At 38.5% G+C, this 23,808-nt stretch overlaps 1 protein-coding gene across 4 annotated transcripts in view; it reads left to right on the forward strand.

Annotated features, from left to right (window-relative positions):
- Window positions 1-1,629: 1,629 nt before the first annotated feature.
- Window positions 1,630-23,808, forward strand: part of LOC137273950 (dachshund homolog 1-like) — an 88,044-nt gene continuing 65,865 nt past the window's right edge. For 2 of the 4 annotated variants that reach the window (XM_067806874.1, XM_067806875.1), the window contains exon 1: window positions 1,669-2,150. In XM_067806874.1, the coding sequence (XP_067662975.1) occupies window positions 1,687-2,150 (464 nt within the window). In that variant the 5' untranslated portion in view covers window positions 1,669-1,686. Of the gene's footprint in view, window positions 2,151-23,808 lie in introns of all 4 variants that reach the window. The other 2 variants (XM_067806873.1, XM_067806872.1) reach the window with 2 other exon arrangements.

A 23,808-nucleotide genomic window follows, 5' to 3' on the forward strand; every position in this document is an offset into this window, starting at 1 on the left:
CGCTGTTTCAAGAAAACTGCACGGAAAACTGAACCAGCTTCTAGTTGAGACCAGCAAGGGCGAAGAAATCAATAATCAGTATTGTTTCATCAAATTTCGCGATTTTCAGTAAGTTTGGGTTTTATTCAACGTATAATTTTGGCATGTAATCAACTAATAAGATGGTTGTGCCTAAAGGACGGTATAGACTGAAGGAACTTAGTTCAACATCTCTGAGTTGGTTTGTAGCAAACACAGAGAAAACAAACTATTACATAACTGTTTGTGACAGACTTCGTGCAAACACTGAGCTACGGCGCGGCAGAAGGAAGCGTTGTATTAAAGAAAACGAAAATTACTTATATCAAAAGAGAAAAAACAATCGATTGGCATAAAAGAGAACATTTTAACTTAAAACTCAACCAGCACTTTGTCAAATGAAAGAGAACATCATTGATAAACCTAAATGAGAACAATTGACCACTTGAAAGCGAACATGAATTACATGTACTTATAGGCTAAAGCATTGATTAACTTAAAAGGAAACAAGTGATTATACCGAAGTAAAAGAACAATTGATCTTGTTAAAAGGGAACGATTGATTATATTAATATTAACATTTACTTATTTTGCATAATTCACACTTGACTTGAAGCACTGTTTTATAATACTTGTTGAACCTTTTGCACTCTGATGGATTTTATGTCTAGACCTTGGTATGAATTATATATGTTTATGATTAATTCACATATGCTTATTGAATTTGTTTAATGTTCTGCGCAACTGGTGGATTTTTGTATTTTGTTTAAATGACATGGAGATTGAATTTAATGTAAATGGGAAATATAGACATTTCATACAATTTGACAGATATTATATTTAATATGTCTGGATGCTCATGGCCATACGCAGCAGGATTCTAGTTTTTCGTGAATTTCAACCGTTATGCTTTAATCAATGGTTTGAACGGTATTTGATATTTTTGCAAAATGTTTTTTGTAACAGTGACGAATCGAAATGGCAGTCTATTTCATGGATGCAAATAATAACGTTGAACTGAGAAGCGTTTGTGGGACGAAGGTGATATGTACAACAATTCAGGCCAGCCCCTGTCATACCTTCGATTGGCGGGTATCAGTTTCCGAGACGAACAGCTGTCGAATTCACCAAGGACGAGGTTGAAGCTAGAAGGTGCAAAGTTAAATTTTTATTGATAAACGTTTAACAAAATCCAAGAAACGTGAACCCGTTTCCTGAGAACCGACGGTAAAGGAGATAAAATGAACTCGTGAAAATGACAACAAACGACAACATATTTTTCTGTGGGCCGGGTAACACATTTCAGGGTTAACCGGCCAATGCAGGTCGATATTTAATACAGTTCTCCCCAAAACACATCGTTAGTGAACCACAAGCTTTAATCATGCATTTCACACGATTTCAGTCTGTACCTTTAATAAATATCAACAACAATACAGCGATAAGCCGGACAAGAAGCACTCAGGAACATAGCATTTACGATTTGTGGAAATAGCGCGACTTGAGAGTGTGACGGTAAGCTTGATTGACAGCTAAGCCGCGCGTTGAGAGGAAAGCTCGCCGGATGGGCGGGGCTTAGACGCTGGCCCCGGCACAGGCATAAATACAATTGTATTTATCTTAGTGTGGAATCCCCTTTGCTTCACTCGTGGTGAGGACGTTTTGCTTATGATCGCGATGGAGTCCCCAAGCCAGGTCTTAACCCATCAAATGACCACCCAGCCTAGCCCTACCCCCGGGCTCACACCCAGTGGACACAACCCCCTGAATTTGATGAGCAAGCTACAGAAACCAGGGACGTACAGTTCTCCCCCACCGGTAGCCTGCCACCCCGAAAACAATGTGTGTAAACTGATCGAATACCGTGGGGCGAAAGTTGCAGCATTTATGGTAGACGGCCGTGAGTTGATATGTCTACCCCAAGCTTTTGAACTTTTCCTAAAACACCTCGTTGGAGGGCTTCATACTGTCTACACCAAACTGAAACGCTTGGACATAACTCCTGTTGTTTGCAATGTGGAGCAGGTTCGAATCCTACGTGGACTTGGAGCGATCCAACCAGGGGTTAACAGATGCAAACTTATCTCGTGCAAGGAGTTTGATATTTTATATGACGATTGTACCAACTCAAGGTAAGTACTTGTGGATGTTTCCATGTTGTCTCGTTGTATCGTGTGGATATAACGCTATCTCTGTGTTTCCCAGCTTGGCTAGTCTATTTGTTTTGATTGACAGTGTCATTCTGTTATTTCGCTGCGTAGTACCACGCTGTTAAGTGGTCCATGTGTATCAACTGTGAAATGGATACATGTTTATTTCAAACTGCTATTTACATGCATAAATGAGTATGTAAAACGGTTCATGACATCTCCCATCGCGAAACAAAAACATGTTCGTGTTTGCTTTGTTATTCATAAACAAAGCATCACATGACTTTTTAAAAAAGAAATATATCAATATAAATCAAAGCTGAATGAAATAAACATCAGCGTTGATGGATGTTGACACATGCTTGACACAATACGACATCAGTGAAAGCTATGTCAAGAGCCCTGAAAAGTGTTGTCCAATTAGTGCAGTGTGCTCTGATGTAATTGTATTAGAAAATATTACATAATAATAACCAGTCGTCAAGACAGACGTATTAATTGCCATATCTGAATCCATGATGTGTACCAACAAACACGTCCTCGAGTACATTTCACGGCTAATCAGACAATTAATTCGTGTTAAGACGAATGGTATTTGTTTATGCCGCGCCGAGATAAGATAGCCATGTCAAATATGATAAAAATGCAGCAGGGATTTGTTTGCTGATGAATTACTTTTATCTAAGATAGCATCCCGATATGAACATCGCTGAAACGCCTGTGTCGTTATTTGCAATATACACAAATTACTCTGCAATGTACACGCAGGATAATGCAATATACATGACATACGTTCGGTAATTAATGTATAATTATTTCCTGCATTTCAATCAAATGAATGATACAAATGATGATTGATCAAAACAGGAAAATGCATATTTCTTTTGAACTTGTGGTTGTTTATCGTTGATTCATAAATAAGTTGAACGATAGTTATAGTTGCTGTTGTATTATGACAATTGAAATAGAAAACCGTTCCTTTGTTCGATTATCAGTCAACATCAGTGAATAACTCAAAAGCAAACTGTCATCAACACCAACCTTTATCTCTGATCAGAGTGATGTAACACATTCATAAACAAGAGCACCCCTACTCTCATCGCCTTTGTCCAGTTATCAGAAATGCGATAATCTTTACTGATTAACCACTGTATAATTGTTTGCGGTATTACCTGGGAAGACTAGCAATATTGATTATTGATATTTGTATCAATATCAACACGAAATACGTGTCATGCGGATAATGGTACACACAAAAGAAAACACCTTTTTATAAGTATTAATAAATATTTTTAAAATTATGAATATATAAATCGGTTTTTCCAGTTGGTTGTTTTTGTTCAAACCTCTTTTCATCTCCATATCTCAAAGCAAAATGTGTGTTACATTTCAACGTCATATAATGCTTAATTGTCTTGACAATTGCTGCCACATTCAATGGTGAGACAGTGAATGGATGAATTATGCGCACAGTTCACAACAAGGGACATAAGATCCATATATTTAATCCACACATAACAAATCAACGTTATAAATTGCAGTATTAATTACACCTAGTGTTATAAATATGTAAATGTGCCATCCATTCTACAGCGTATCGTATACCTCAGCACCAACACCTATCATTGATAATAACAAGTACATACAACCCGCGTGATAGGTTTTCTAAAATGTGTTTTTCAGTATTCATGAGGGATTGAAAACCTACATACCTAATCCAAATCAGTACGAACATACTTCACGCGTGTGATTTTGTCACATGCGTCATGGACTCCTTAAGGACCAGCTTGTCGATATAGTCTTAAATGTATCCCCCTTGCATAGACGTGCGTGCTCTCTGGTTAATGTCGATAGGTGTTTGCATCTAAAGATATACATTTCTTTCCTGGCTGTTCACGGAGTTGCACTCCAGTTGTACAGCGGTGTACATTTCATGAAATATGCATCTTAAGTTAAACGAGTTTTGTGTTTTATTCACAATGTAAATTCCATTATGGGGCTGATATTAAGAACCCTTTTAACATTTAACAACTCAATAGATATACATGCAGGTATATTGTTCATTCCTTGCAATATATTTGTAAAGTATATTTGCTACATTAACACCAGAGTACCACATCCTGTTTATATTTGAACTTGATATTGCGCGCAATTTGCATACAGAACCAATCAATATCATTGTCTGTACTTGAATCCCGAGTCACGAATTATGTGTATTACTTAAAAAGGATATTCATTTCTCTTTGAAGGTTGTATATTTCGATATGTCTATTTCAAACTGAAACTAAATCCTGATTGAAAGGCAAGCAATATTCATCTTGAGATTTCAGAACTCAATGGTTCTAATCATGTAGATGTGGGAATGGTTATTGAATGATATTTAATTGCATCAAAATAACGACAAGCTACAGACATTTTGATGAACGTCTATACCAATGTTTCGAAGACACTGAGTGCGTCTTACACATACGTGAAATATTGATTCATATAAAATATCCTTCTGTTCCATATATCGATTTTACACATGTATTATCCATTAAGGAAGTTATGACAAGCTGTTGTGAGACTGTTTTATAAGTAATTACATTCTTGATTCAATGATTTCATATCGCACCCTCCATATTTTGCACGCTTCTGACAAGGTCGAACTGAGACAAAGGACGCTCCTAAGACGTGTTGCTAACAGTCGAAACATCATTGATTGCACTAAATAAACTGAATCAGAAACAGATGACATATTTTGAATTATTTCCTCGTGGCACAGGTTTATTATTCGAATCCATCTTGCTTTTTAGAAGAAAGTGTTTCAACAAACAATTAAATTTTGCGAATTGTTAAAAGAAATAACTCCAATCTGTTTCCTATTACCTGACTATGAATTCAAAGAGACCATACATAGTTAATATTGTGCTGTATAATGATTCTTAACATAGTGGTAGCGTTGCCCCGAAATCGAATACGTTCAACATAATAGATATCATGGGAGATAATAACGCAGTGGGATGATTCTCTTTGTTTATTTTATGATTAATCGGTACAAATATACACAAGAGTGTATACAATGTATACAGATATTCGTTGATAACATTACTGTTTGGAAGAACACCTGCTAATCAGTTCTTGGAACGTTTACAATAGCAGCTGCAAGTTCCGTTTTACCTTTATTCCGTTTTTGGACTTACAATTAAGTGTAATATCGTGTCATGAGATGTTTTGTTTATTCTGACATCCGCATGAGAGAGTCGCTTATTTTTTTAGACGTGACTCATCCTCTCTTCATCCTGCCAGATAAATAACACACAAAGCAGCAACATACTGTTTCTGCAACAGGTATACACAGATTAGTACTTGAACAAACTCGTTGACTGATTCTGCAAGTGGATGTGGACTAACATTTGCAAATATACAATTACATCCCGATTACAATGTCACTGTCACTGCATCTCTCTCTCTCTCTCTCTCTCTCTCTCTCTCTCTCTCTCTCTCTCTCTCTCTCTCTCTCTCTCTCTCTCTCTCTCTCTCTCTCTCTCTCTCTCTCATCAATCATTAAACTAAATACCCATCGCACACGGTTTACGAGCGGTCAGCCTCTATCAGCATCTCAACAAAATACCCATCCCAAGTCCTTTAATTCAACAAGCATCTTTCCATCCTCAGTCCGATTTCTAGCTAAGAGACAATCTTTAATGTCTTCACCCACATAATTAGATCACAAGCCTAGTATTAATACATTCTGTAAAATTCCCTTTGAAGAATATTTCATTGCTAACAGAATTTTATTGCAATGAGGGGGGTTTGCAGGCTGGCATTCTGTGTTAATTTTGATACCACATTCAGGGCAAGGCTTTAGGAGCAACCGATGATTTGGATATCAGAAATAGTTTCATTTTAAAGAACAAGGTTAATACATTTCAATTTCATTCTTTTATGATTTTCACAAATCAATTAAGTCATAGCGCACTGTCATTTTCCGCGTGATCGAAAATGTCTCTGCGCTCGGCCATGTGTGACTTAAAATAGAATGAGGTAGTTATTAATTTTTCAAATAATGTATTAAAATCGTAAACTATTTAATGAGTTACACACTCCACAAACACTACTTATAGTTGTATGAAAACACAGCAGCCCCAGTTATGATCTCCAAGTCTTTATATTGGGTCTAAACGCCCATACTATCAATAGCTAGCTCTCTACGCTGAATCACAAGCAGTCATGTATGTATTGTTTGGTGTGTACAATACACCACTGTACTGAGCGGATTCAATACATGTTAGTGTTAAAGAAATTCATCCATGACTTCGCGCTTGAATACATGTTTAGAGATTATGAATTATTTATTTATTGGTTTTATACAACCTGTGTATCACTTACATTTGAATTATTTAACGATCCTTTTAAAATGTCTGTTCATTTCAAAAATAACGTTTCTCGACTGGGAAAAAAATTGATTTGGATTTTAAATATAAAATAATGAGATTTTTTAGATTTATTCGAGATAACTTGCCTGGGGTTGAAACATCTCGAGTGTTATTGGTGTTATTTGAGAAGAAGGTATTGGAAGCGGATTTTACGTAATCTTTTATATCTACATGATATTGACTAAGACTTTATGCATGATGATGCGATCTTGACGCGTCCGTTGATCAAACAAAAGCTTGTCGACAGAGCCCTTGGATTAGAAACCTGTCAAGTGCAACTCAAATCACATTGCTTTAACATGTTCTTGCCCTGGTGCTGCCCTGCTGGTGCCCTCTCTTTATCATGTTAAAACCGGTAAAAGAACAAACCCACACGCACCTATTAATCTTTACTATCTAAAACTCCAGCAATGTGTGAACATTGTCCTTCTGTAAACGCGTTTTTACTTATACACACATATAAGAACTCAAGGTAGATTATAGTTATACAACCGAATAATCATGATTCATAAACCAAACACAACTGAAGCAACATATAATCAATTCAATGGCCTTTGTTCATTATTATTCAATTACATTAATGTTAAATTGTGACATGTTTGTAATGTAACACTCCAGAGAGTGACGAAACAGTTATTCAAATACACAGATTTATGTTAAAGTTCATTTAACTTAAATGTCGATTATGGAGAATATAGTTTATTTTGTCCTCGTGGAAGTTAAAGTTTCAAATTTAAAGTTTGAATATGATTCCTGCATCCCCAAGTGTCGTCTGCTACCTTTCTTATTGTCGTCTGCTACACTCTTTTTGTCGTCTGCTTCGTAAAAGGGCCACTTGTGCGTTCTTTGAAAGAAACAACTCGATATCGTTATGGTCGTGGGCAAAACTGACAATAATTATCAAAATGGAATTTCCATTGTGGCTTTGTAGTTCCTCATCAAATCTTGTAAAGCGAATTGTCGTCTTTGGGAGAAGAAATCTGATCGTTCAGCATTCAACATTTTGGGGACTGTCGGTGGCGGCCGTTGAGCGAATGCTTCCAAATCATATTACAAAATAGTTACAGAGCTCTTCCCATCAATTCTGTGGCTGAAAACTATTGGGGCCCCCAGCGGACAGAGAGGAGAGAAATTGTCTTATTGAAAAGGAGAGATAAATACATCGGATCAGCGGGCTTTTTCACATCTTCGGTCGACCGTCGCGAACTGTCAGAAACCCTCCGATCTCCTGTTGTGGCAGAAACAGAATCATTATCCATGAATATCATTTTAAACACATGAACGATACACAAAACGCGAGGGTTTCTTTTCAGAAAGGTTTCAAGTTTCTATGTCAAAGGTTCGGGGCATACTTCATCATTAACATAAGTTTTCCCTTTGCGTCTGTGTGCTTTTGAAAAGCTTCACAAAAATTACCTACACACAGTAGAGGTTTGGGACGGTTCATTAATTCGGAAACACTGTCTGAATTTGTTGAGGTTGTAAATAGCACCAGCAGATGGTTAAGGCTCCAGGACATAGTAGAAAGGAAATCTACTCCCAACAGTCTCCCGTCCTGCTTTCAAACCGATCAGATTTCATTTTATGAAGGGCCGATTTCAGATGCACTCCAAATGAAATGAAAATCAAGCTAAAGAAGTACTTGGCTGTTTTGATTAGGAGATGTAAAACTCACAATGATCAATACTGGCGTGAAATACTACTCAGCATCACCTTAAGATCAGATGATTACTTACTCTCTTTTCAATATCATCACCAGGCTGGATTACCTGAATAAATATGAAATAATAAATATGAGGTAAAGATCGTGTTGACATTCTGCAACATTCGAAATAAACATGGTTTTTCACTCATCTTTGTGACAGCTCCGGACGTGATATGTTCATTAAATAAACAAGAAGCTGTAACATAAAATTGCGTCTAATCTATTATTCATTAGGCTATTATTATTCAATTTTGTAATAATGGCTCAATGAACGAATGCCAATGCTTACCTTACAATAATGACATTACTCCAATGAACACAATCACTGTGTTGGACGACACCCATTTGATTTTATGTGACATTCAAAATCGCGTTGATGCCGCCTTACTCTGTCCCTTAATCAATAAGTAGGGAGTCTCAGTTCTTGTAAATAAATAATTTAATTTTTAACAAACAAGATTTATTAAAATGAATTCGGTTCGTTGCTCCGTACAGAACCTTCCAACACACATTAAAATAATTATAAAATTATAAGTTGATGTAGTTCGTTTGAATTTACACCATGTTTCTGAACTAATTCAACCATCCTATGTTGGGTTCTTTAATGGATCAGTTGGTAGCGTTGAGTAGAAAACGTTGTACATAAAAATTAAAAAATAATGAACTCTCCGACAACAAATTCACGATTATTCGGTTAGTTGTAATTTAGAATGAGATGTTTACATTGAAACGTCAATTTAGCTTGGGATTAAAGAAAAGGTATTGTTACGTCGGTGTTCATTGGACCGTATTATACTGTAATTTGAGTGTGTTAAGATGGTATGTGTGATGCATACACAACAGGCTAATATATACAGTTAACATTCAACACCTTACGTGAGGTATGACAAAAAACGACACACATGTTGAAACATAGATGCAGTCCAAATCGTACAGTGTAATCTGCAGCAGATATCTCCCATGGTGGCGCCACAGGTGGTACAGGACACGCTCGTCTTTTCGCCAACACCTTTCGTCACATTTTTAATAGTGATTCTATGCACATGTTTATGATAAAGTTAAAAAAGAACGCTGGATACTGTTCAAGCACGAATTTGTAATGATTGTGTTACGAATTTTGTCGTTTATCGTTATTCCATTCTATAATCATTATCATGGAAAGAATTTGTTGTTCATATTTCATTTCAAACAAAATGTACATCTTGACAATCAAAGGAATGCATATTTTACTGGGCCCTGGTGTCTCCAGATGTATAAATCATCTCGATGAAAGTTACAACTTCTTGTTGCTATTTCGTAAGAAACTATACTATGGAAGTCGAATCTGTTGGCGACCTGTTCGGTTGAATTGTGTACACTACAGATGTTTAACCGCGAAGCTCACACACTGCAAACTGTTGAAAACTTTACATTCCTCAAGATGAAAGCTTTTAACAAATTCAGTATTTCGGATTAAGTAACTACAAACGTATTGACATAGTATACTCGTTGAATGGTTGCACCTGAAATCAGGTCAGTTTATGGCTCAAGTCAATCGTTATATGGTGTTTCATTTAGAGTGATGTTTAATGAATCCTCAAAGTTTTATCCATAAAGATCTCATAGGCTCATCTAACAAAGTTTAGTCACAGTGCAAACACCTCTAAATATTTTATCGATGTCCAGCGGCGCTTACGAGGCTTTTGAAACAGTAATTAGAGTTATCTGCCCTTGTTCAATGCCAACTGCACTCGGCATTCCGCCACAGGAAGTTCAAGTGCGCTATATACTCTTCTCGCACTATCTTCGACTCCCGTGACGGACAATTTACAACACCGTCCACCGAGACAGTTAAAGAGCATAGGCTCTTTTCAAGAGCCCTCGACAACCGATATTACGACTCAACACCGTGAACCACCGCGAGAGCAAGGCCGTGTCTGCTTACAATTAGCACGTTGCTGGTTCTGTGATAAGATAACGAACTGGAGACTTGGTGCTGGCTTGACATTGCTGGCGATCTGCTGACTGGACCTCGGCTCAACTGGTCGCCGGAGTTAATTAAACAGCGCCTGAACATGCTTTAATCTGTATCAAATTAGACGCTGTTCTTGCGGCGGTCAGGAGCCTTTTTTAAGGGAAATTGTCGTGCGAGGACAAAGGTTTTCCGATTTTGTTGACTCTATTTGATGTGGTGAAAAGCAATGGAGCACCCGATTTTTCGTGTTTTAATTGAATGCTTGGATTGATACCGCTTTAGAGAAGGTTATTTTTCATAAGAGAGCATGTAGAATTACTGAATCGTGAACATTTCAATCTTGTTTCGTAGCCGTTTTTCTTTAAAATGAGATCAATTTTTGCGCATTGATAGAATTTGTGGTTTTGGAGCTTTAAAATGATTAAGCCATATCGCTTAAGAGTGAACGATACTGTTTTAGACTTGGTTAACCAGACCACTTTATGCCTGTGATCGACTGACAGGGTTTCTTTTCTCTACACGTCCTTGCGCTAGTTTGTACATGTATAGACAGGACCCTTTAGAAGGATTGTCTTTAAAAGTTTCTACATTCCAGCATTTGAATCAAGATAAAACAACCAAAAAAAACGACAACTGTCCCTGACACAAATACTTTTAGGAGTCAAATTCCCGGGGCTCAATGTCAAGGTATAACAGCTTATTCAAGTGTAATCTTCGATTATCAAACACTTGTAAGATAAAACAATGGATAGCTAAACGGCACTGCAGATAAACAAATGTCGGTCTACTCGAGTGCGATCACTTCATATCATAACACTAAACTTGCCTCTGATCCGCTTGACGGTTTATGACACCGAGGGTGAGTGATCATCGTATTGTGATTCCAGAGACTGCTAATCGTATCTACCGTGATACCTTTCTTATTGGAGTCAGCATAATGATTATCGCCGTCCCTTCAATAAAACGGACTAGATACACTGGAAATATTAGCGAAATGCCGCAAAGGGCAGCTATTGTATGCTGGTCTTAATACCATGATACATATGGTCCTATTGTGAGGTTACCATAGTAACCATTAACGCTGTCAAATGTCGCGAGTCGTTCTGTATATAAGAAGTTTTGATTGCATTAAGGAATGGGACTCGGGTCAGAACTTTGTAAAGCGAGTGGCCTATTAGTTGGGATGTAGGTGAGTTATGTAATGGTACTTTCTCGAATAAAAGTGAAATGTGTGTTGTTATCCATGATAGGGGCTGGTATAAAAATGTCTTTTTCTCACACATGGATGATTATTGGATCGATCGTGTTCTCCCGTTTGATTAGAGAGGTATTATGTAAATACGTCAACCGTTGGAGTTCAGCGTGTATTCTTTGGAATGGTATTAGCATATTTTGTTGACTGAAAGGACTATTTACTATATACTTGGGTTGTCATATGAAGTCAGATCTATAAGTATTTAGTTCCACGAGTGTTTTGTCCTACTCGAGTTAGCAAAATTAAACTGCTTCGTCGACTTTCGAGTTAGCAGGACTATTCAACTGTTTAGATTTTTTAACAGCTTAGTCGAACCTTGGAGTTAGTAAGAGTGTATAACGTATGCCCAACGTTCGTCACTCTTTATTTACTATTTCCTCGAACTCTGAACTTAGCAGGGCTATTCTTCAACTGGTCGGTCGAGCTCTTGATTTAGGGAGACTCTAATGGTTTTGTCGAATCATGAGCTACAAAGCCTATGTTACTGTTTAGTCGAACTCTGGTCTTGGTAAGACCGCATACTGGCATTGTTTAACACTGGTAAGTGTCACTGTATAAGTGTTGAGCGAAAGGCTAAAGTTTCCAGGATTTGACAGTTCGAATATTGGAAATCTGTGATTCCCTGATTTGAAAGATTTAGTTTCCTTACATAAGTGACGAGATAAGCGGATAGATGTGACACTGGGGTTTTTTTCGTCTCGAACTCAGTAGCTAACAATGAGACAATTTCAGTGTAAGTTTCTATCTTGATATCTCGAGGTGGCGATATATACTAGCGAGAAACGCGTAGCGGTTAATGTGCGAGCTGAAGTAAGAATAATGTCCCTGTTAATTGAAAACTGAAACACATCAATTGTGCTTGTACTATCAAGTGATCACGCCATTTCACCAATAACACTCTCCTAACGTCCTGTTACGGTGATTGCAAACCTAGAGATAGTTCAAGATTTACTTTGGCGTTGCGATTGTCCGACTTTGATAAGGGAAGGCATTCGAAGATTTAGATGACCATTCTAATTGTTCAATATTAGTCTGACAACTGTGTCAGGTCGTAGCTACCTTCAACCTGACAATAGAGAAGACGCTTGTATCCACAAACACAAGAAGACTGGAGTCGATCCTCCTTCTCAAGGGTCGTAAATCCAGGGCTCCTCCCGCGACCTTCCACCCCTGGACAAGATAAAATAAACACACATTCAATCAGTCGACAGTCACACAATTAGACACCTGCAACCATGGAAACCAGCAACAATTAAGAACATCCATTTGAAAAGGTATACACACTTATCAGCGAGTCTGACCATTGTAATACCCTAAATTTGTAAGTGGTAAAGTTACGAGTAATTTTATTGCGGTATGTCTGTTTTTATGGGTTCCCTATTTGATCAACAACGGTCTTATCTGTGAAATGGACACATTACTCTGCCGACCCCGGAATTAAAATCCTCACACATAATCACAGAACGGATTGGAGAGTAATTAGCACTTCTGGATTTAACTCGGCAATCAGACAAATTGCTACGAGGTACTGAACGAGGGGGAACGATTACAGTTATTGTCTGCTGTCAAGAGTGTGTATATAGTCACATTTACACCTAATTCCCTCAATTGGATTTACTTATCTGTGATTGCCTGAGATGTTGGTTGCCCGTGGCGTTTTGAAAGTGACACCGAAGGGTCTTAGTTCATCGGTCTTGTTGTAAGGAAATGGGAGGTGGGGGGCCTGTCTTCGTAAGTTAGCCGATAAAAACTGTGAGAAAGAACAATCTTCACAACGACAGATTTATCGCTGGTTGCGACACATAACAAGAATTATGAAACAACAAAAATGAACTAAGACCTTTTGCCCACCTGTCTTGTAAAATGAACATATCACGTGTTCCTCCCACCTTGTTGTATCTGTTCCTGTCGCATGGAACATTCCGTTTGTATTCTCAAATGATCTGCGCGTGTTTGTCTCGCATTTTCCTTCTTTCACCACGTCTCTCTTTGTTCAGTTTCTCATCACGATGCGAAATTATAAATATATAACTGTATATACTCGATACATCTGATACAGTACACTTACGTCACATACTGATTGCATGTGCACATTGAACTACTCATTTGTCTGATAATATAGATACAGCTTAGCCTGCAGGTAGGTCACTGGAGTGGTTTTGCATGGCCTGCTGCTATCGTTGTCATTTAGCATGTATTTGTTTGAACTTCAGCTGAAAAATACAGGTGGATACCCAAAGGCTTAAAGGTTTTGATTCAGATGACTCCACAGATGGATTGTGAACGTGTTATACGATAATACCATGTAGGAGAAAGAATGCTGTTTTCTGCCATTGTCAACCATTCGGTACGTATTGGTGGCTTGTAACCAGTAGTCAACGATGCGTGGTAGAGGGACAAAGTTGTTAATGGTGTACGATGTCGTACTTGCTGTAAGTGTTGGGTGACACAGTTGTCATAGGTGTACGATGTAGGAGCTCGGTGACACAGTTGTTAATGATGTACGATGGCGTACTTGCTGTAGGAGAGAGGAGACACAGTTGTCAGAGGTGTACAATGACGTACTTGCTGTAGGATTTGGGTGACACTGGTGTCATAGGTGTACGATGGCGTACTTGCTGTAGGAGCTCGGTGACACTGGTGTCATAGGTGTACGATGGCGTACTCGCTGTAGGATTTGGGAGACACAGTTGTCAGAGGTGTACGATGGTGTACTTGCTGTAGGATTTGGGTGACACTGGTGTCATAGGTGTACGATGGCGTACTTGCTGTAGGAGCTCGGTGACACTGGTGTCATAGGTGTACGATGGTGTACTTGCTGTAGGATTTGGGTGACACTGGTGTCATAGGTGTACGATGGTGTACTTGCTGCAGTCTGTGGGATACTGGCGTCATGACGTCCATCCTATCCTCATTATACTGTGGGATACTGGAGTCATGGCCAACAAATCCTAATATTACAGTGAAATACTGGAATCATTCTTTTTATGGTGAAGGTAGTAGCTGAACATTCCCACTGGTGAAGATTTACATTCTATAATTTTACGCCACGAGGTAAGAAGTATATGTGGGTGTCTTGCGGGTACATACAGCCCCCAGAAGCCTTATTTAGATAACCCAGCTTGACAGAATGTTCAGATTGCTCGAGGTCTATGTCATGAGAACATTATAAGGCCACCGAAGTCACAGCACAGTTCATGAGGCAGGCACAGGACATTAAAATGTTTTTGCTATTAAGCGACGCGATCGACAATATTCCAGCAATATGACGGCTGTTGGAATGAGTCGTGTCTGGTCCAGACAATCCAGTGGTTGATATTGTGAGCAATACGATAATGCGTTACCGAGTCTGACCATCCAATCCACTTAATCGCCACTTACTACAGGCTTTGGCTGTTAGAACTAGTCCTACCCCGGAGCTCTATAAATAAAATGATTAGGCTCTTTAAGAGAACTGTTTTAATTTGAATTTAGCAATATCGCGTTGGAGACGCATTGTAACCAATAGAAGGAACGAAACCGGTGTTCCGTGGCGACGAGTGTACGCCTTACCCACTTGTCTACCCAACGTCCCATAAACTAGTTAAGTCTTCAAGAAGAATGGATTTTAATTTCAGGCACAATAACGTAGATATATTTGTATGTACATTTTGAGAATATTGTAAAAATTGCTACCTCGAGTGTCTATTGGTTTGCCCGTTAGGTGTTGTTTCGTTTGCACATAAGCAGAAAGGGGTCAGACAAGGGACCATTTTACCCCAAAGCCTGTCTACGGTTTATTTGTCTTTGCAAGGGACCATGTTAGCCCGACAATATGCAAGAACCCGCTTATCTGTAACACCGACAGTGTTATCCACTAATCTGTACAGTGAATGTTGTCTTAAAGTTTATAGTTTTAGAGGAATCTGCTTTATTAGTCGGACAATTTATGCCACAAATTAGCGGGGTTTTTTATTGAATGCTTAACTAGGCACAGTAACCATAGCAAAGTGCCCTTTCGCTATTAAAGCATATTAATTGACTATTTTATTTATCAAAGCAACCTATTGGCAAGTAATAATGTTTTTGAATTGAATATTCACTTGCAAATATATCAAAAGAACGACTCTTGTCAGAGACTCAACAACCATAAGGGTTTTGCATTTAGAATCTTAATGAGTTAGTATTGCTTTACAACTGATTTGGGTTTTATTGTAGTAAGGGCGAGTCTTCGGGAGGAATTTATATGTTGGAATTATAAAGAAATTAACTTTCATAGAGCCATAATCCATAACAGAATTGTCAATAACTTAGCTGATTAACATTTCACAACGACAACATAAAAGGCCAAGGCAAGAAAAGAAGTACGCGTTTCCACGTGCAGGAATTCGTCATAAATCAGCTTCTTGCACAGAAGTTTGTAAACGACATATCTTTCATACAACATTATTAACTGTCTTTGTACGTTTTAGACACGTGCAGTCGTGTTATACATCATAATAAAAACAATTCTGACAGCCAGTGTACAAATATGTAAATGAAATGACTCAAAATCTTAAATTCTGGAAAAGCGAATCGCAATATTCGAATAATGCTATGTGCTGAAATGCCAAACTCGAATAAGACACTGGATCTCCGTGTTGAAGGTTAGCTTAAACGTATGTATTCCAGTTGTGTTGATTATTTCAGGAGTTGTTTGGTTGCTGGTTTGTGACGTTTTTTCCTTCAAGTTAGGCTATTCGATATTTACGTTAAAATATCGCCAATGTTGTAGATATGCACTGTCCCTTTGTCATCTGACGTTAGATAAGCATATTGTTACAAAGATGCAAAATGAGGATCGTTATCTAAACGAATACGACCCTTGGTAGTTGACATACTTTGCGATTTCAAGACTTTAGGTTTGAATCAATAAAATAAAGAGTCTTCTGTCTTTATCAAGGTAGGCTTTGAAGACCCTAGATGACATTTTAACTGTTATTTGCGTGAGAACTCTTCTCGACAGGACAGGTAGAGGATTTGGGCATGATAAGAGATACTTGCTACTTCAAATGTTTCTCTGCGTCATAAATGCCACTTTACAAAGATAAATGTGTCACTCTTGTTCCAAAAATTAGAAACACAGAAAAATGTGATTTTCTTTGTTCTGCCATTTTGTGGTACATGCAGGTGTTAGGGATCTGTTTGGTGGTAAAACATAAAAGGATTCGAAAGAAAAATGTCTAATGTGTGATGCGTGTTTGTTAAAACCGGAAAGGTGTAATGAAAGCTTGGTCGTCTTCCAACCACAAAGAGACGGTGAGACTTCCTTTAATTCGACAAGACAACGTTGTCGTGTTGTAACAACGGCGGCGGTTTCAGCAACGCCGGGGCTAATATTCACTCAAATTAATTCCCATTCGTGACACTTTATCAATAGTCCCCCAAAATAATTATTTTATTTGGAAAATTGCAATCAATTTTATTTATCAAAGGCCGAGAAATTATTGCGAAAATAGCAACGTTGTCATCCGGGCACTAACGCTTAAAGACAAACGCCCTCTGGAGGGAAGGTATGTTGATCCCTAACCCATGCGAATGAATTTGTCAAGATATAGTGGGATGAGCCGATGTACGAATGTCTGTTTGTAGAGATTAGAGACTTCAAATCTCAGTCTAATTATCCTGTGTTTAGTGTTTCTTCCTTTCGCCTCGGAACATTTGGTCTCGTTGTCGAAACAATGAAACGTTATTTAATTGTCGTTACTCCACCGACCTACAGCTGTTAAGAGTACAAAGAAAAAGAATTGACATGCAAGGGAAAGAAACTCACATTTGCTTGTGATTAGAGTGGCTTGAATTGAGTTGGAAATTTGAAGAATATTAATTTGGTTTGCGATTGTTCTCTGCTTATTCGGTGAAATCTCTCGTGAAGTCTCATTATCGTGTACCCCAGCGAGACCTCTGCAAGACAACTTTTTCTAACTTTGCTACAAAAGATCTCAATTTTGCCAAGAGGGCAGGATTATTTCCGATTTTCTCCCCTCTCTCATAGGAAAGATTAAATGAAAGTGTGATTCTCGCATCTGATAATGAGTTTGAGCAAGAGGAGTTTGGCAGCGGTCGTCTATTCTTTCATACACGTCACAGCAATACTGGCCATTGTAGCCCAGCTACACGTTCTTGCGATTTAATTACGCAACACTCTTGATGCAACTTAATTGAAAACCACCCTTGAATTAATAAGTTGATAGGATTTTAATAGGGCACACATTACAAATATGTTTCGTCGTTTTCCGCTGAGCAACGAAACAAAATTCGACACAATGTATTGCTCAATCAGTGTCGACTGTTTATAGAGAGACTCTGCAACGACTGTACAACGTTGGTTTACACCTTCAGTGATCTTTAGTACTCCGCAGGTCTATAAAATGTCTTGTGCCTTCAATTGAAACGACCCAAAGGCGTTGACAGGTTAGGCCTGAGGCCGAGGCACAGCACAATGGTCGGGGCTTCTCTGAAAGGGGACCACGCGCCTTACGCCACACATCGTTCAACATGCCCCCCGTGCAGAGTCAAAATCAAACAGATTTTAAGCCCTTAAGTTCCCTGAGCTGAGTCTCTAACTCCCACTATTTACCAACTACAATGTTAGGGCGGAGAACGAACGTCTTGAGAAAGAAAGAATGATCTGTGTTTGGGGGTCGGAAAAATCGATTAGATAATAATCTAGATTAAATACAACATGTATCACAATATAATTTGATTGAATCCGTTATGACCACAAATTGGCGTTTTTTAAACGACCCCGCCTTTTAAGCTCAGATCTATCTTTTCTTAATTAATCTTCAATCTCCCAGAAAATTGTGTGACAAAATTGTTTGGGCCATGAAATGATATGCGTCATATTTCTTGTATCGCTTATCATTTATGCAAATTTATGCAAATGAGGATAAGCAAAGTTACGTATTGCACCCACGTAACATTAACTTCCTGAGTTAAATATAACAAAGCAAAGACACTATATTGCGTATAAAAGACAGCAAACTTACTAAGAAAAGTATTTTGTTTTCCGGATATAAAGAATAAGCTGAGTGTATTCAGGGGGTAAATGTGCTCTGCGTCTTCCCGGTCGGTTACAGTGTTATTGCCCTCGGTCATAAGCTCGTGCAGCCTGTCAAAACGCCATCTGTTTTATCACACTTGGGCCGCTCGAGTAGGCGCAGTATAAGCAACTTTGTAATATCCTGTATGTAATATTTTGATTAAATGAACTTTAATATTATTAACTCTAAACATACCATAAATTTGTGTTTGTTTGAAAGGCGAAATTCAAGCATTTTTGTCACACATCATTAACATTTGACATTGCGCAGAGAATATATTATTAGTAACCAAATAACACGTGCCTTTTGATAACGAATTTCTTAGCAGTGAGCAGTTATTACGACATATCCTCTACCAATGGTAAGACCTGTTACTTATGTGAACTTTCCAGTGAAAACAAACCGTTAGTAATCAGGGGTTTTCCGCCATTAAAAACAGTGATCAAACGTTTCCACCAATGAATACAGCATTTATTGATCAAATGTTTTCCACCAGTGAAAGCAACATTTAGTGATCAAAAACTTCCACCAGTGAAAACAGCAGTTAGTCGTCAAATGTTTATCACCTGTGAAACATCATATAGTGATCAAAAGTTTCCACCACTGACAACAGCATTTAGTGATCAAAAGGTTCTACCACTGACAACAGCATTTAGTGATCAAAAGGTTCTACCACTGACAACAGCATTTAGTGATCAAAAGGTTCCACCCGTGAAAACAGCATCCAGTGATAAAAAAAATTCCACAAGTGAAAACAGCAGTTAGTCCTTAAATGTTGATCACCGGTGAAAACGGCATTTAGTGATCAAAAGTTTTCCACCAGTGAGAGAACTGTTTGGGTTTTTCTGCCAAAGAAAGGACAGCAATAGCTAGTGTTATATCTACAGTTGAAACTCAGACCAGTAATTGAAAACAGAGTATGATATTAAGCACAATGCATGCACTTGCGTCATGCTCTCATCGCGCTTGGCTCTATAGTCGTTTGACAGGAGTGAGTGAGGGGGTGATGGGATGGGGGTACTGTATAAGTAACTGTGAGTTACTGTAACCACACTGTGTCCAGCGTATGCGTCATTTCTTGCTGTGGTCAAGTTCAAAACACGTGGGTGTGAGTGTGGGTGTGGGTGTGGGTGTGGGTGTGGGTGTGGGTGTGGGTGTGGGTGTGGGTTTATGAGACAATGAGTACACACGTGAGAATCGTCTCACACTACTCACTGTAATCAAGTTCAAATAGAGTTAGATCAATCGTTTACTTTATCAAATATCTGTGTTTGTTGTTATATAGTACTCAAACACCCATCCACGTTGGAGCATTAATAAGTATTTACTTACGAACCTTTTCTATCGATGTTATTATCTGTTGTTCATTGGTAGGAATTAATGTCCAATATATAGAAAACCATTTCATAGCTACATAGCTTCCTCTGAATAGATGCTCTTCATACAAATTCGGTTATGAATCTACGTCTATGAATATTAACTCATTAAACAAGCAAGAAAAGTAACACAATTATAAGTCTGGGACGAGACTGCCTTCACATTCACTTGACACAATGTGAGTTTTAACCAGCATACAACCATCGATAAAATGTTTTTCCATAAATTGTTAAATAACAAAAAAACACACTCAAATTCCTCAATAAACAAGAGCACTAACGAATTAAAGCAAATTGCTTGTAAAGCTAGCATTTACCAAATTCCCTGCCACAGTCATTAAAGGGACAGAATTACGAGCATTTGTGTTATTTGCGAACAAAGAAAGATTACATGCAAATAGCCAAGTTGGGCTTCGACTATCGATTCAGGAAAGTGTTTAGCTTCACACCGAATATTCAACTATTGTTCGCGGGATCTCAGGGCACGTGTGCGATTTCACACGCGTCCGAGGTATTCTGAGACGCTACACAGCAAAACAGGACTTCACAATACTGACAATTTAGTAACGCCATTTATGATATATTGGCGCAATGCACAAGCTCATGACAAGGTTGTAAACTTCTTTCGAGCTGTGATGTCCCTGTACATCGCTATGAAACACGTGGGTAGGGTTTATACGCATCGTGGCAAGGGTTCGTGGATAAAGATGGAGACTAGGAATACTCTCAGGACATCATATTGAAAATAATACCCGCTTGCGTTGACATGGTGATTATTGCTAATGTGTTTATGCAGCAGAAAATAGCATGTCTAGATAGTGCGATCGGGAAGTAGGTTGAACTTTGGGCTCAGTGGGGGATATTTAAAGGAAAAGTTAAACAATAGCATTTGACTTTGTATAAAACTTTGAAGCCTATTAATGTTTAAATATCAAATATCACGGTAATGTGTTATTCGGATAAATCCGTTTTTGAAACATTTTCAAAATTAAAGTTATATTTTTAATGCTTACAAATCAATGGAAAATTGTTTTCGGGAACCTTTTTATCTAAATGGTGGTTATGATAATATCTATCTTATTTAATAAAAAAGTTGTAAAATCATGTCAAATTGCTTCTGATACTTTTCTCGTTATGTTAAGACGGTTCAAAGTGCAATTGGAGGGAAATAAATGCCTTTTGTAAGTCAATTACGAGCACAGCTGTCAAAATTTATGATTAAATAGGATGATTTATAAGACCAGCTCATAAAGACTGGCTGTGCCCCTGTGAATGCTTTGCGGAATGTGATAACTGCTTGAAAATGAAGAGAATTACCGACAAGGGTAGACTACTAGCTCGGAGAAAAAAGTCAATCAATGGCAAGTAACAGAAAATTGCGAAACACTACGCAAATGTTTTGCCAAACGTTAACGATTTTTTCAGCATTATCACTCTGCTTCCGTCCTTTTGTGTTTCTCGCGATAGCAAAAGCGTTGCTTTGTCAGATACCGGCGAGAGGGGTTAGGGGTGACACTCAACACGCGCGGACGTCACAGAAGTCAAGCCCGTATTTTGTAAAACACACGCATTCGGTCACGGGGAATTACTTCGCCACATTCGTGTCAAATGCTTTGACCAAATCGTGGATTCTCGGCAACCGTCACTTGAGTGAATAGTACCCTCTTCTAACCAAGGTGGTCACTGTGCTTGGACAAATACAGTTCCTCAACTGACCTCCATATCCCTGGCGTTTAATTGACGGCGCGGAGTGAATTGAAATGAGAAAGCTTTCAAGGGGAGGAAAGAATGCGATGGTTATTATTGAGACGTAGGGCTAAGCAAATACTTGTTGATGTTCTATTTGGACTTTTGCTTTGGTTAATTGTCTCCTCCTTTAAGCTTTATCAAACTCTGATCTAATAAATCCAAGCTCGGAAAATAAATACACAGGAATAAGAATCCTGCCCTGGCGACGCCAGATCATTTACATAGGTTTTTCACCTGAGTTTGAAATAAATACCGACAGGGCGAATTAACAATTCAAGTGTAAAACAATATTTACAGTTGACTGCTTAGAGAGTTGTCAGTTCAATTTGTATACTAAGGCAAATACAACTCGAGTATTTGAATGTACCTTTCCCCAAGATCATAATGACACCTACGTGTTTCGGGCGATAGGTAAAAGGGTCGTAAGGGCTGCTGTTGTTTATTATTTGTTAGAGGCCCATGAGCTAATTAGATCAATTAAATGGCACTTCCGTTACAAGGGCTGGGAACGCCGATTGCAATGTAACGCTACTGCTCGTAGAAACACGCCATGGAAACAGCTATCCTTTGCATAGGGATAATAATAATATTTGAGATCAAATAATCAGTTTTTCTTGTGAATTCCATTAAATGTTGTTATGAAGTTTAAATTTAATTCTTTTAATGCTAATCTTAATCCCAAGGAGTTTAGGTTTCCTTTGTTGAATTAACGTGATTGAGGTGACGCTTGAGGTATGTTGAAATAAAACTTTAAATTTGACTTTTCAGTTCATGAAAATAATGTTTTATTACCTTATAAACATCCTGAATTCACTGACAACCACTTACGTGGTGCAGAAACAGCAAACGGAACCGTTTGCTTTCAGGTTAAAATTAATAAAAGTTAAAACCCAATGAGAAATTTAAATGTATTTGTCAGAGGTATCCAAAGACACAGTAAAATGATCTCTTAACGTGTTTTGTGTTTAGAAATACCTGCCATTTCTGCACAACATTTCAATTCCAGACGTCGCAGACATGGAATCAAAGAAAAAAAAATAAACATATGTACCAAGAAATGGTGCCATGGTTTGAAAACAGGCTGGAGGTAATGCCCTGTGCCTCAGTAGGCGCTTAGTCTGTTTGACTCTCCAACACAATTGCTCTTGCAATGGCTCGCGCAGCTTAAAAAGCAAATACCGTTTGTCGCAGGCGGCAGTGAATTGACGAACAATACGCCAAACTGTTCATTTTTCATGAATATGCGTCTGCATTATGTTAGCCTTTGTTCTCTACACGCTGTTAAAACCCCCCATTGGATTCACTTCTGCCATGCTCAAATCAAGAAGACAAACTACAAAATGTCGGCGAGATTACTAACAAATCTCCACAGTCGATACACACCAAATGCAGTTCATGTCGAAAAAACCCGATGTTATCCGGTTGTAACGGGTCGGCCATATTGGTGTGTGTTACTAATTCCCTATTCTCAATAGTCCGAGCGAAATAAGACGGATAAATTTGTACTTTTCAAATCGTCGTCATTTGCCATGTCCTGGAGATATTGTATCGTGCCGGAAAACCGCGGCAGACTGTCACGACACCCGAATCTTTCTTTCCTGTAACGATGTTTCTGGGTAGTCAATAGAAAAATAGGCCTTTATCCACGATGTTTCTATTTACTTTGGCAATACAGGCTTAGAGAGCTGTGTTTTGATCATTTCAACTGGGTTTTAACATAAACAGATGTGACCAAGACTGTATTATTACTGCGATAGCCGTGCAAAGCGAAGGGAAATACAATCTCCTTTCACAAAGGAATACTGGGATAGCTGGCATGGATATGCTTTGTTGTTCAGATCTCAGGTATGTCTCTTGACAGTCCGCTGTTATGAAGAGTGTAAATTATACCACAAGAGTAAATGTTTCTTTTGAAGTGGCTGGCTGGTTGATGCAAACGTGGATTGGAGGTGCGCTCGGCCTGAGAACGTTCCCACCTGCCATGTCGTCGTGGGTAGCGTTGTTGCAGTCTCAACCACGGGAATTAACTGAAGCTTTTCCACTTGCTATTGTTACTACCTGGGTGATAACGAACTGGCGAACAAACACGGCTATTGTTCGGCTGGGCGCTATCTCACGC

Source organism: Haliotis asinina, chromosome 2 (genome assembly GCF_037392515.1).
Source record: "Haliotis asinina isolate JCU_RB_2024 chromosome 2, JCU_Hal_asi_v2, whole genome shotgun sequence".
Lineage (NCBI taxonomy): Eukaryota > Metazoa > Mollusca > Gastropoda > Lepetellida > Haliotidae > Haliotis > Haliotis asinina.